General features: G+C 37.7%; 1 protein-coding gene across 2 annotated transcripts in view; it reads left to right on the top strand.

Annotated features, from left to right (window-relative positions):
• The window catches only part of entpd8 (ectonucleoside triphosphate diphosphohydrolase 8), a 34,677-nt gene extending 23,196 nt beyond the window's left edge, over nt 1–11,481 (top strand). For both annotated transcript variants that reach the window (XM_062959091.1, XM_062959092.1), the window contains 4 exons: nt 4,771–5,040; nt 5,833–5,943; nt 6,035–6,172; nt 10,016–11,481. In XM_062959091.1, coding sequence (XP_062815161.1) covers nt 4,771–5,040; nt 5,833–5,943; nt 6,035–6,172; nt 10,016–10,198 — 702 coding nt within the window. In that variant the 3' untranslated portion in view covers nt 10,199–11,481. The remainder of the gene's footprint in view (nt 1–4,770; nt 5,041–5,832; nt 5,944–6,034; nt 6,173–10,015) is intronic.
• Nucleotides 11,482–12,749: the final 1,268 nt, after the last annotated feature.

Raw genomic sequence — 12,749 nt, 5'->3', positions numbered from 1 at the left:
TCCAAAGTTGTATTTTATTGTTGTTTTGTAGGCATTGAATTTTGCCATAATATGCTTGGGATTCAAGCCGAGGCACCTAATTTTAACACAAAAAAACCTGGGAAAACATTGACTCCAGTATAAGCCAAGAATTGTAAATTTCAGAAATAAAAATAGATACCAATAAAATTATATTACCGTATATACCCGAGTATAAGCCGACCCGAATATAAGCCGAGGCACTTAATTTTAACACAAAAAACCTGGGAAAACCTTGACTCCAGTATAAGCCAAGAATTGTAAATTTCAGAAATAAAAATAGATACCAATAAAATTATATTACCGTATATACTCGAGTATAAGCCTACCCGAATATACGCCGAGGCACCTAATTTTACCACAAAAAAACTCGGAAAACGTTGACTCCAGTATAAGCCAAGAATGGTAAATTTCAGAAATAAAAATAGATACCAATAAAATTATATTACCGTATATACTCGAGTATAAGCCGGCCCGAATATACGCCGAGGCACCTAATTTGACCGCAAAAAAACTCGGAAAACGTTGACTCCAGTATAAGCCAAGAATGGTAAATTTCAGAAATAAAAATAGATACCAATAAAATTATATTACCGTATATACTCGAGTATAAGCCTACCCGAATATACGCCGAGGCACCTAATTTTACCACAAAAAACTCGGAAAACGTTGACTCCAGTATAAGCCAAGAATGGTAAATTTCAGAAATAAAAATAGATACCAATAAAATTATATTACCGTATATACTCGAGTATAAGCCGGCCCGAATATAGGCCGAGGCACCTAATTTGACCACAAAAAAACTCGGAAAACATTGACTCCAGTATAAGCCAAGGGTGGTAAATTTCAGAAATAAAAATAGATACCAATAAAATTATATTACCGTATATACTCGAGTATAAGCCAACCCAAATATAAGCCGAGGCACCTCTTTGACCACAAAAAAACCTGGGAAAACATTGACTCCAATATAAGCCGAGAATGGTAAATTTCAGAAATAAAAATAGATACCAATAAAATTACATTACGTATATACACAAATATAAGCCGACCCAAATATAAGCCGAGATACCTAATTTTACCACAAAAAACTGGGAAAACATTGACTCCAATATAAGCCGAGGGTGGTAAATTTCAGAAATAAAAACAGATACCAGTAAAATTTCATTAATTGAGGCATCAGTAGGTTAAATGTTTTTGAATATTTACATAAAGCTCAAATTTAAGATAAGACTGTCCAACTCTGATCAAATCATTATTCTCATCTTTTTCAATGTAAATATGCTTATGTATCCTTTTAATAATAATAGAGTAAAATAATACATGTTGTAATAATAATAATAATAAATACAGGAAAATAATACAAGTAATAATAAATAGAGTAAAATAATAAATGCAATAATAATAATAAGATCAGAGTGAAATAATAAATGTATTAATGATAATAATAAATACAGGAAAATAATACAAGTAATAATAAATAGAGTAAAATAATAAATGCAATAATAATAATAAGATCAGAGTGAAATAATAAATGTATTAATGATAATAATAAATACAGGAAAATAATACAAGTAATAATAAATAGAGTAAAATAATAAATGCAATAATAATAATAAGATTAGAGTGAAATAATAAATGTATTAATGATAATAATAAATACAGGAAAATAATACAAGTAATAATAAATAGAGTAAAATAATAAATGCAATAATAATAATAAGATCAGAGTGAAATAATAAATGTATTAATGATAATAATAAATACAGGAAAATAATACAAGTAATAATAAATAGAGTAAAATAATAAATGCAATAATAATAATCAGATCAGAGTGAAATAATAAATGTATTAATGATAATAATAAATACAGGAAAATAATACAAGTAATAATAAATAGAGTAAAATAATAAATGCAATAATAATAATAAGATCAGAGTGAAATAATAAATGTATTAATGATAATAATAAATACAGGAAAATAATACAATAATAAATAATAAATGCAATAATAATAATAAGATCAGAGTGAAATAATAAATGTATTAAGAATAAAAATAGAGTAAAATAAATGTAATAGTAGCAACAATAATAGAGAAAAATAATAAATATAATAATAGAGAAAAATAATAAATGTACCCTATATTCTGGAGTATAAGCTGACCCAAATATAAGCCAACCAGGACCCTCACCCGAGTATAAGCCAAGTAAAAGGCTTATACTCGAGTATATACAGTAATATCTCAGGGAGTGAATGGGACCTTTTGGGGCTAAAAGAAGCATTAAAATCCATGCTTTTTAATGACTTTATTCTTATGCCATGCTGGGCCCACATATGGCTATTAAATCAATGCAAAGTGATGCAGTAAAGCATCAATATGGCAACTGCAAAGCAAACCAAACACTCTCCTTAAGTTACTCCAAGGATGTTTGGAGTCATAAAACACATGCCAAATAGCAAGAGACTAATAAACTACAACAAAGTTTTGCAATTTCAAGGCTTCCCATGCTATTTTCATATTAAAAAAGTGATTTTTCAACTTACTTTGTGAGGAGGACATCCACCCACGTTTGGCCCAATGGAGAGCTTTGCAAAGGCAGGTGCTTTGCATCTACAATCCAGAAATGCAAGCAGCTGGGCTGGATTATCCCACTGTGTTTGGATGCATCTTCACTGTGGGATTAATGCAGTTTTACCCCACTTTAACTGCTATGGCTCAATGCTATGGGGTCCTGAGAGCTGTAGTTTGCTGAAGCACCAGCACTTTTGGATTATTATATTATTATTAATATTATTATTATTATTATTATTATTATTATTATTATTATTATTATTATTATTATTATATAACCTGCCTTTGTCCATTGTCATTATTGTTATTATTATGTTATTATTTTATACCACCCTATACTGACCTCTCTTCTTCTTCTTCTTCTTATTATTATTATTATTATTTTATAACCTGCCTTTGTCCATTGTCATTATTATTATTATTATTATTTTATACCACCCTATACTGACCACTCATATTATTATTATTATTATTATTATTATTATTATTATTATTATTATTATTATTTTATAACCTGCCTTTGTCCATTGTCATTATTATTATTATTATTATTATTATTATTATTATTTTATACCACCCTATACTGACCACTCATATTATTATTATTATTATTATTATTATTATTATTATTATTATATAACCTGCCTTTGTCCATTGTCATTATTATTATTATTATTATTATTATTATTATTATTATATTATTATTATTATTATTTTATACCACCCTATACTGACCTCTCATATTATTATTATTATTATTATTATTATTATTATTATTATTATTATTATTTATTGTATTGTCGAAGGCTTTCATGGCTAGGATCATGTCGGGTTCTCTTCTCCCAGTTGTGCTGTGGGTCAGTCTTCCACCAGAAAAAGCACCAAGACACACACTGGTAGATTCTAACAGGTTTTATTGTACAAAATACCAGAACCTTCTCTTTGGCCCATTTATATAGGGGCTCTCATATACCAGAGGGTAATTGAGGTTTTATGGCTGGCCCGTTTTATGGCTGGCATCTGTTCTTTGTCAGCCGACTAGAGATGTCAAAAATTGGAGATCATGACAGATCACAGGATTGTTGTGTGTTTTCCGGGCTATATGGCCATGTTCCAGAAGCATTCTCTCCTGACGTTTTGCCCACATCTATGGCAGGCATCCTCAGAGGTTGTGGGGTACCCCACAACCTCTGAGGATGCCTGCCATAGATGTGGGCAAAACGTCAGGAGAGAATGCTTCTGGAACATGGCCATATAGCCCGGAAAACACACAACCCTATTATTATTATTATTATTGACACAAAGACATAGTATGACACAGCAAATGAGATCTATATGCTGGATTTTGTATCACAAAATCACAAGTCGAACACTTCCTAAGTGTCTAGGACTGTGTGATGTATTATTATTATTATTATTATTATTGACACAACGACGTTGTATGACACAGCAAACAAGATAGACATGCTGGTTTGCGTATCACAAAATCACAAGTCGAACTCTTCCCAAGTGTCGAGGACTGTGTGATGTATTTTCGGATGACGCGTGCAGATCCCAGCAGGGTGGCCTTTTGCAGTTGGCAGATCGTTATTTTGTCAATGTCTATTGTTTCCAAATGCCGGCTGAGATCTTTTGGCACGGCACCCAGTGTGCCCATCACCACCGGGACCACCTGCACTGGTTTCTGCCAGAGTCTTTGAAGTTCAATCTTGAGGTCCTGAGAGCGGCTGAGTTTTTCCTGTTGTTTTTCGTCAATGCGACTGTCACCTGGGATGGCAGCATCAATGATCCAAACCTTTTTCTTTTCCACAACTGTGATGTCTGGTGTGTTGTGTTCCAGAACTTTGTCAGTCTGGATTCGGAAGTCCCATGTTCATTTTCCAAGACTTTTGCAGGTTTGTGATCCCACCAGTTCTTTGCTGCTGGGAGGTGGTACTTGAGGCATAAGTTCCAATGAATCATTTGGGCCACGTAGTTGTGCCTCTGTTTGTAGTCTGTCTGTGCAATTTTCTTACAGCAGCTGAGGATATGATCAATGGTTTCGTCGGTTTCCTTGCACAGTCTGCATTTTGGGTCATCAGCTGATTTTTCGATCTTGGCCTTAATTGCATTTGTTCTGATGGATTATTATTATTATTATTATTATTATTATTATTATTATTATTATTTTCACCCCCAGAATGCCAGCTCCTCTGATGTCATTGAGCACCCCTGCTACCCGCAAGGCTACAACGGGACCATGAATGTGTCTTCTCTCTTTGGCTCTGCATGTGCCAACAACCAGACCCAGGCGCCAGACAACGTCACGCAAGTGCTCCTCCTGGGCACGGGCAATGCCACCCTTTGCCGCCAAGCCGTCAGGAACATCTTCAACTTCTCCAACTGTAGCCATAGCAAATCCTGCGGCTTCAACGGGGTCTACCAGCCGAGGGTCAATGGAAAATTCCTGGTATAGTATCCTAAATACCCAGTTTCCCCTAAAATAAGACATCCCCAGAAAATAAGACCTAGTAGAAGTTTTGCTGAGTTGCTAAATATAAGGCCTCCCCCGAAAGTAAGACCTAGCAAAGGTTTTGTTTCGAAACATGCCCGCCAAACAGAACACTAGAGCATGCAGGATCGGTAAATGTATGTACCAGAGTGTTGTACATGGAAATAATGGTAGTAATAAGAAATTCTTGATAGGATTCACAGTTTGTCTGGTTATGCAGGTTTGTGATGACAACTACTATAGAGTATATAATAATAATAATAATAATAATAATAATAATAATAATAATAATAATTTTATTCTTATATCCCGCCCCATCTCCCCGGAGGGACTCGGGGCGGCTTACATGGGGCCATGCCCAGACACGACAGCACAAATCAGATAAAACATTAAACCGAGCAGTAAAACTTCAACATGATTAAAAACAGTCATAAAAGTCAATATACACAATAATATTAAAATCCCGATTTGGGTCAAAAGATCCAAATCTTGGGTGAAATGTTCTCTTTTTTTTTTTTTGTTCAACAATAAATGTGAACTCTTCTTCATGGAAAAATAAGACATCCCCTGAAAATAAGACCTAGAGCATCTTTGGGAGCAAAAATTAATATCTTATTTTCGGGGAAACACGGTAGTATCCCGTATCTTTTGTATTGAAACGAATGTGGTTAGCGTAGTCCCAATCTGCATTAATTCCATGGTGCAGATGCACCTGAAACCCCCAATTTATTGCCTAACGTTCTCTTGCAGGCCTTTTCCGCCTATTACTATACCTTTAGTTTCCTGAATCTCACCGAGACGCATCCGCTGGCCGTCGTCGAAGATGCGATCGATGCCTTCTGTAGCCGAACATGGAACGATGTGCGTACCCGGCACTTATCAAACATCCCAAACCAGTATGAGTTGCAATACAGTTTCCGTTGTTTTCACGTTCATCGCTTGTGTTTTCCAGTTGAAGTCCAGCTATTCGGACCAGACGGAGAGCCGCTTGGTGAATTACTGCGCCAGCGCCAACTACATCCTCACCCTGTTGTTGGACGGCTATGGCTTCAGCAACACGAGTTGGGAAAACATTGCCTTCCGGATGCAGGTGAGAGACGCATGTTGTCACAGACAGAACGCCACCAGATAAGATTCAACACAGTTTATTAGAGATACAGAACCAAAAAATGCTCATAAAAAACAAAGAGCTAGGCAAACACTTGCCTACGATACGAAAAGTCACTCAAAAACGGTTCAAAAGATAAACCGGATTAAACAGGAGTTTAATCCGGGTTAAACCAAAAATGCTTACTTCAGCCTGGCACTTTAAACAAGCAAAAGCTGGTAAACAAAGATTCAACAAAACATAAATACTGGCAGCAGATTCCTCTCTGCTACTCAACAGCTGTGGTTGAGCAACTAAACTGTTACTCCTCCGTGCAGCGGGCGAACTCCGGGTTCAAACACATCAATCAGGGTTGCAGCGGTCAGCGAGGTCTCAATCCGGTCCGAGGTCGATAGCCAGGTGCAGGCGTCTTAGGTTTCACGAATTCCTCCGATAGCCACAGGAAGGGAAGTCCAAGTCATTCCAGTGTCAATTCCAAGTAGGCAAATAATGTCCGTCAAGAAGACGACGGAGGTCCAAGCTAATAAGATTAAACACAGGTTGCACAACAAAAGCCCACACAGTTCCTCCCGCCGTCTATGCCCAGTGTCCTTGGTAACTTACGTATTCAGCAAACGAATCACACCCGTCTTCAGGAAATTCCCAACAAGATCCCAAGCGTCCGTCCAGATTACCTTGCCCAACGCAATTAGCCCTGGATTTTATGCCAGTTACAACTCCTCATCGCTATCAGCTGTTACCCTAATTCCCGGTGCCTCATCATCCTCCTCCTCATCAGAGCTAAAACATCTTTGACTACGCCCCACAGCATCCCCAGCTGTGGATCCCGTCCCATCCCTCCAGCTCGTCCACGGGTCCGATCCTGCAACCCGCCAGTCGCTTCCCATGCTATCATTACCAGGAACACCCAAATCCTCCCTCCCACGAGTCCATTCCATGTCATCCTCCTCTGAGCTAACCACCTCTTCCTCCACTCTCTCGGTAAAACCCTCAAAGGAGTCTTCGTCAGTTGATTCTGCAAATATGTCCCGCAGCCGTTTTCTCTCTCGCTCCTCAAGGGAGTCCGACTCTCGAGGAGTCTTACGACCACGTCTCCCAGTATTGGAGCCAAAAGGCTCAACCATAACACATGTTATGAATTTCTGGCCTATGTTCGGAGATGGAAGAAGTGATAATGTTTGTGTGCGTGTGAGTAAAATGTAATATCCCCTCCGTATGTGTAAGCAATGTACCTAAAGAGCAATGATGGGCAAGCTTTTGCGCTTGGTGTGTCAAAATTCACCAAAAAAAAAAAAAACCTAGCATGACTTGGGTGGTGAGAAAAAAACAACAACATAATTTCACAATATGTATAGTTTAAACAACAAAAATGTATAATCTATATATATAAAAGAGTGATGGAATCCCGGCGACCGACAAAACAACAAAACTACAAGCCCCCCAACCTCGAAATTTGACAACACAACCCATCATTCATGGCTCTAGGTTGATACAGCAAAAAGAAAATAAAAATAAAATCCTAATTAGAGAGAGAGGAATAATTGCTTTTATCCAATTGCTGCCAGTTAGAAGGCTAAGCTCCTCCAACTTGGTCTCCTAGCAACCCAATAAAAAATAATAAAAAAACACTAAAAAATTAATACAATAAAATACTATAATAACAGAAAATAACTAAAAATAATACAAAATAAAATAAAATATAATAAATAAAAATATAACTTACAATAAAATTAATTAAAAAATGCAAATAAAGTCAAATAAAAATTACACAACAATTTTTAACCAATACCACCAGACTTCGCCACAGCAACGCGTGGCCGGGCACAGCTAGTCTATATATATAAAAGAGTGATGGAATCCCGGCGACCGACAAAACAACAAAACTACAGGCCCCCCAACCTCGAAATTTGACAACACAACCCATCATCCACGCCTCCAGGTTGATACAACAAAAAGATAAAAAAATAAAGTCCTAATTAGAGTGAGAGCAATCATTGTTTTTATCCAATTGCTGCCAGTTAGAAGGCTAAGCTCCGCCCACTTGGTCTCCTAGCAACCCGCTCAGCCTAGGGACAGGCAGAGTTAGGCCTCACTTAGGCAGCTTCTGCCAACCCTAAAGTTCAAAAACATGCAAATGAGAGTACATGAATAGGTACTGCTCCGGTGGGAAGGTAACGGCTCTCCATGCAGTCATGCTGGCCACATGACCTTGGAGGAGTCTACGGACAACGCCAGCTTTTCGGCTTAGAAATGGAGACCCCCAAAGTCAGACACGACTGAACTTAATGTCAGGAGAAAACCTTGACCCTTTACCTAACTACCACCAATGCCTCAATACTTTATTTCCCATACCACCAGACTTCGCCACAGCAACACGTGGCCGGGCACAGCTAGTTGCAATATATAACTGTATTTAATAAATCAAAAACTATTTACTACCATTATTTCCATGTACAACAATCTATGGTACCTCTTGCAGTTTCCACGCTGATTTCTTTCTATTCTAGTTTCAATTTAGTCATGAATAATGAATAACATAATAATAATATAATAGTAATAATATGATAATATACTACAATAATAATAGAATGATATAATGATAACCTCTTGCAGTTTCCACGCTGATTTCTCTCTATTCTAGTCATGAATAATGAATAATATAATAATAATAATATAATGGTAATAAAATGATAATATACTACAATAATAATAATAGAATAATAATAGAATGATATAATGTATATAATATAAATGTAATGTGCATAATTCCCAAGAAGTAAACAACAAAACCACTGGACCAAATCACACCAAATTTGGCCACAAAAGACATTAGTCATCCAATCAATCTGCATGCGGCAGCGTGTCAGCAAAAATGGCTAGGCGTGTCAGTGCTGACACGCGTGTCATAGGTTGGCCATCACTGCTTTAGAGTGTGTTGAATGTTCAAAAAGTATTCATCACACTGGCTCTTGAATTATAGACAGTAGACATGTCCAAAAATCGTTTTGAATCGTATATCGGAATTATTTCAATTGTTCTCGCTTTTTGATACGCATTCTGAGACATTGTCTCACAGCGTAACAAGCAATGTAATTCAAACCATTGTTGGCCCATTCTCTAATTGTCTCTTAATGTTTCGTTATCCCCCCCCCCCCATTTTTTTTACATATTTTTAAAAATATATTTTTTTAATTTTGTTTCTGCAACCTACCTTGAATGGGAGCTTAGCTCAGCCTAACATGGTTCTTTCTCCTAGCAAGGGAATTTCTAGTTTTCAAAGTATCTTTGCACTCCTTGCCAGGGCATTGCTTGGCGTGGTGGTCACTGGTCCATTTCTAATGGAAGGCATTGGGTTGAGGCTTGTGGGATTACATAGCCAGAGACACCATTGATTTCCAGTGTCCTTCTTGCTTACAAATATAGCAAGGGTATTTCTAATTTTCAAAGTATCTTTGCACAACACGCATTGCAAATTTGATGAGGATAGCTCAAGAAATGAGGGCGGGAGAGCCCTGTCAAAGTCCACACACACACACACACCCCGGTTCCTTTTTTTTTGGCGATTGTGCATGTGCGTCTACCATTTTAGAAACATTTAGAATCATTACAAATTTTCGGAAATATCCGAAATTTTTGAGTGAAAAAATCGGAAATACTTTCTATATCAAAGCGCCAGCGCCCCCTACTTTAGAAACGAGAATTGAAACATTTTTTTCATCGATTGGACATGCCTAATAGACAGCATCTCTGTGGGCACAAGTTGCCGCAATGCCAACTCGCCTCCTTGGTCATCTTGTGCCTTTTGTTTCCTTCCCGTTTTGGCAGGTGGCGAACTCGGACATCGGCTGGACGTTGGGCTACATGCTGAACCTCACCAACATGATCCCCTCGGAGGCACCACGAACATTGCGAGGCCACGAAGAAGGGCCCTGGGTGGCTAGTGTCTTTTTCATTGTGGCCACCTTGGCGCTGGCCATCGTCTTGCTCCTCATATACTTCCTACAGTGATAGAAAAGATTGGCACACATCAAGGACACAGACGTCAAACTGTGCTGCTTCCCGATCCTCTTGTTTCACCACGAGCAAAGATACTCCTTTCTTGTTACGATTATGGGGAATGTTCGATCCCCACAAAGTTCCCAGCTCTTTTCTCTGCCACCGAAGACGGAAACTCAGCGGGGGAAACAACCTGAACCAGAGCTTACTATTAATTGATTGTTGGAGCTATATGCCAGGAAAAAATAATAATTCCCAAGACTGGTAGCATGAGTGGTTAAAATCATTCAATGCCTAGAGAGGCTGGACCAGAATGATATCTCAAGTCAAGTGAGACAGATGTCATGTCCAAGGTGTCAACATAAGAGATAAAAGGCCTGACCGTGTGCTTGATCTCGCTCATCCGAGTGTGAGTACAGTAGAGTCTCACTTATCCAACATAAACGGGCCGGCAGAATGTTGGATAAGCGAATATGTTGGATAATAAGGAGAGATTAAGGAGAAGACTATTAAACATCAAATTAGGTTATGATTTTACAAATGAAGCACCAAAACATCATGTTAAACAACAAATTTGGCAGAAAAAGTAGTTCAATACGCAGTAATGCTATGTAGTAATTACTGTATTTAAGAATTTAGCACCAAAATATCATGATATATTGAAAACATTGACTACAAAAATGCGTTGGATAATCCAGAACGTTGGATAAGCGAGTGTTGGATAAGTGAGACTCTACTGTAACTGTAAATAATTTGGAATAATAGCCAGTGAACCATCAACAGCTCTTGGCTGAAAGACAGTGATCCTATGTGCGTGATTGAAAAAGCACAGAGGCAGGGGAAGAGCAAAGGAGACACATCAAAGCGTGCTTGTTACTGATATTGCTCATGTCTGCAAATCCAGGGGAACCCTAAATGTCTTTTTTGGGGACCCCTGACACTTACTCCCACCACAAACGTGCCTTCATCAATCTCATCAGGAATATTATATTATCGATCTACTTTTCAGGGTTGTCACCATGGACACTTTGAAACCCTAGATGCTGCTATCCGTCTTATGGTTCGGACACTTACCTCCATCACAAACTTGTCTTGACCTTAAAGGACACGTTATTGAAAGAAGGGGTTATGTCGCAATTTGGGTGAAAGAAACACGAATATATATTCACATATAAGTGTGTGTATATGTATACTGTATGTGTATGTAAATAATAATAGTAATAATTTTATTTCTTACCCGCCTCTGCTCCTAGCTCGAGGTGGGTTACAGCACTGCTAATAAGAAATCAAATTATTGTTATATTATATATATATATATATATATATATATATATATATATATATATATATAAAAACATACACACACACATATATAATAATATACTTTACATTCCGCTCTATCTCCCGGCTGTGCTTGACTCGGCCATGGGGAGGTGTTGTTGTTCCATTTCCCACGCTCCGGAAAATTTTTCGAATTTTTCTGGGATGTTTTCTGGGGCGCCTTTTACCTCCCCAACAAAGCGGTACCTATTTATCTGCTCTCGTTGCTGTTTTCAAACTGCTAGATAAGCAGAAGCTAGGGCTGACGGCGGGAGCTCACCCTGACCCATGGCTCAAACTGCCAACCTTCCAGTCGACAAGATTTTCAGTACCTGGCGGTTTAACCCGCTGTGCTAGCCGTGGCCCCATATATATATTGAATATATATTTGTGTTTCTTTCAACCATATATATATATATCTCTCATCCTATCCAATTTGATTTATCGTCGATCCATTCCTTTGAGCTTCACGCAAATCTACCGTTGGCCAAAATGCCAGGAATTGTTCAGGTAGTGTGTATGTATATGTGCCTGTATGTCTGTATAAAATATAGATGGATGTATTTAAGAACATGAAAAGAGGAAGAAAGGTGATTTCAATCTACCTTTGGTCGGTAGATTGATATGGAAATCACTTTTCTTCCTCTCTTTTTCTTCTCTTTCCTTTAGTATTTTATCCTTGAACTTCTTGAAATCATCTTCTAGCGCCTCGTCTTCATTTCCAGTCTTTGTTATTTTATATTTTACTAGTTGCGCCGGCCACGAGTTGCTGTGGCGAAGTATGGTGGTATGGGAAATCAAGTATCGAGGAATTGGTGGTATTCCTAATGCTGCACCATTAGGAAATATTGTTTCCTAAAGCTTGTTAATATACAGTATTTCTGTTTGTTTGTTTTGTCTGTTGGAGGCAAGTATGAATGCTGTAATTAGCCAGAATGATTAGCATGTAATGGCCTTGCAACTTTAAAGCCTGGCTGATTCCTGCCCGGGTGAATCCTTTGTTGGGATGTGTTAGCTGGCCCTGTTTGTTTCTTGTATGCAATTCACCTGTTTAGAGAGTGTTGTCCCCCCCTCCCCCCGGGTGCATTCACAAATGTCCGATTGTCCCTCACCGATTAGTTTTTGGATGCTTGAGATGGGAAAAGTTTTAAATCTATCTATCTATATATAAAAGAGTGATGGCATCACGGCGACCCACAAAACAACAAAACTACAGGCCTCCCAACCTCAAAATTTGACAAAA

This window comes from Anolis carolinensis, unplaced genomic scaffold, assembly GCF_035594765.1.
Source record: "Anolis carolinensis isolate JA03-04 unplaced genomic scaffold, rAnoCar3.1.pri scaffold_7, whole genome shotgun sequence".
NCBI classification, from domain to species: domain Eukaryota; kingdom Metazoa; phylum Chordata; class Lepidosauria; order Squamata; family Dactyloidae; genus Anolis; species Anolis carolinensis.
Note: the sequence above shows the minus strand (reverse complement) of the source record. Positions and strands in the feature narration are given on the sequence as shown.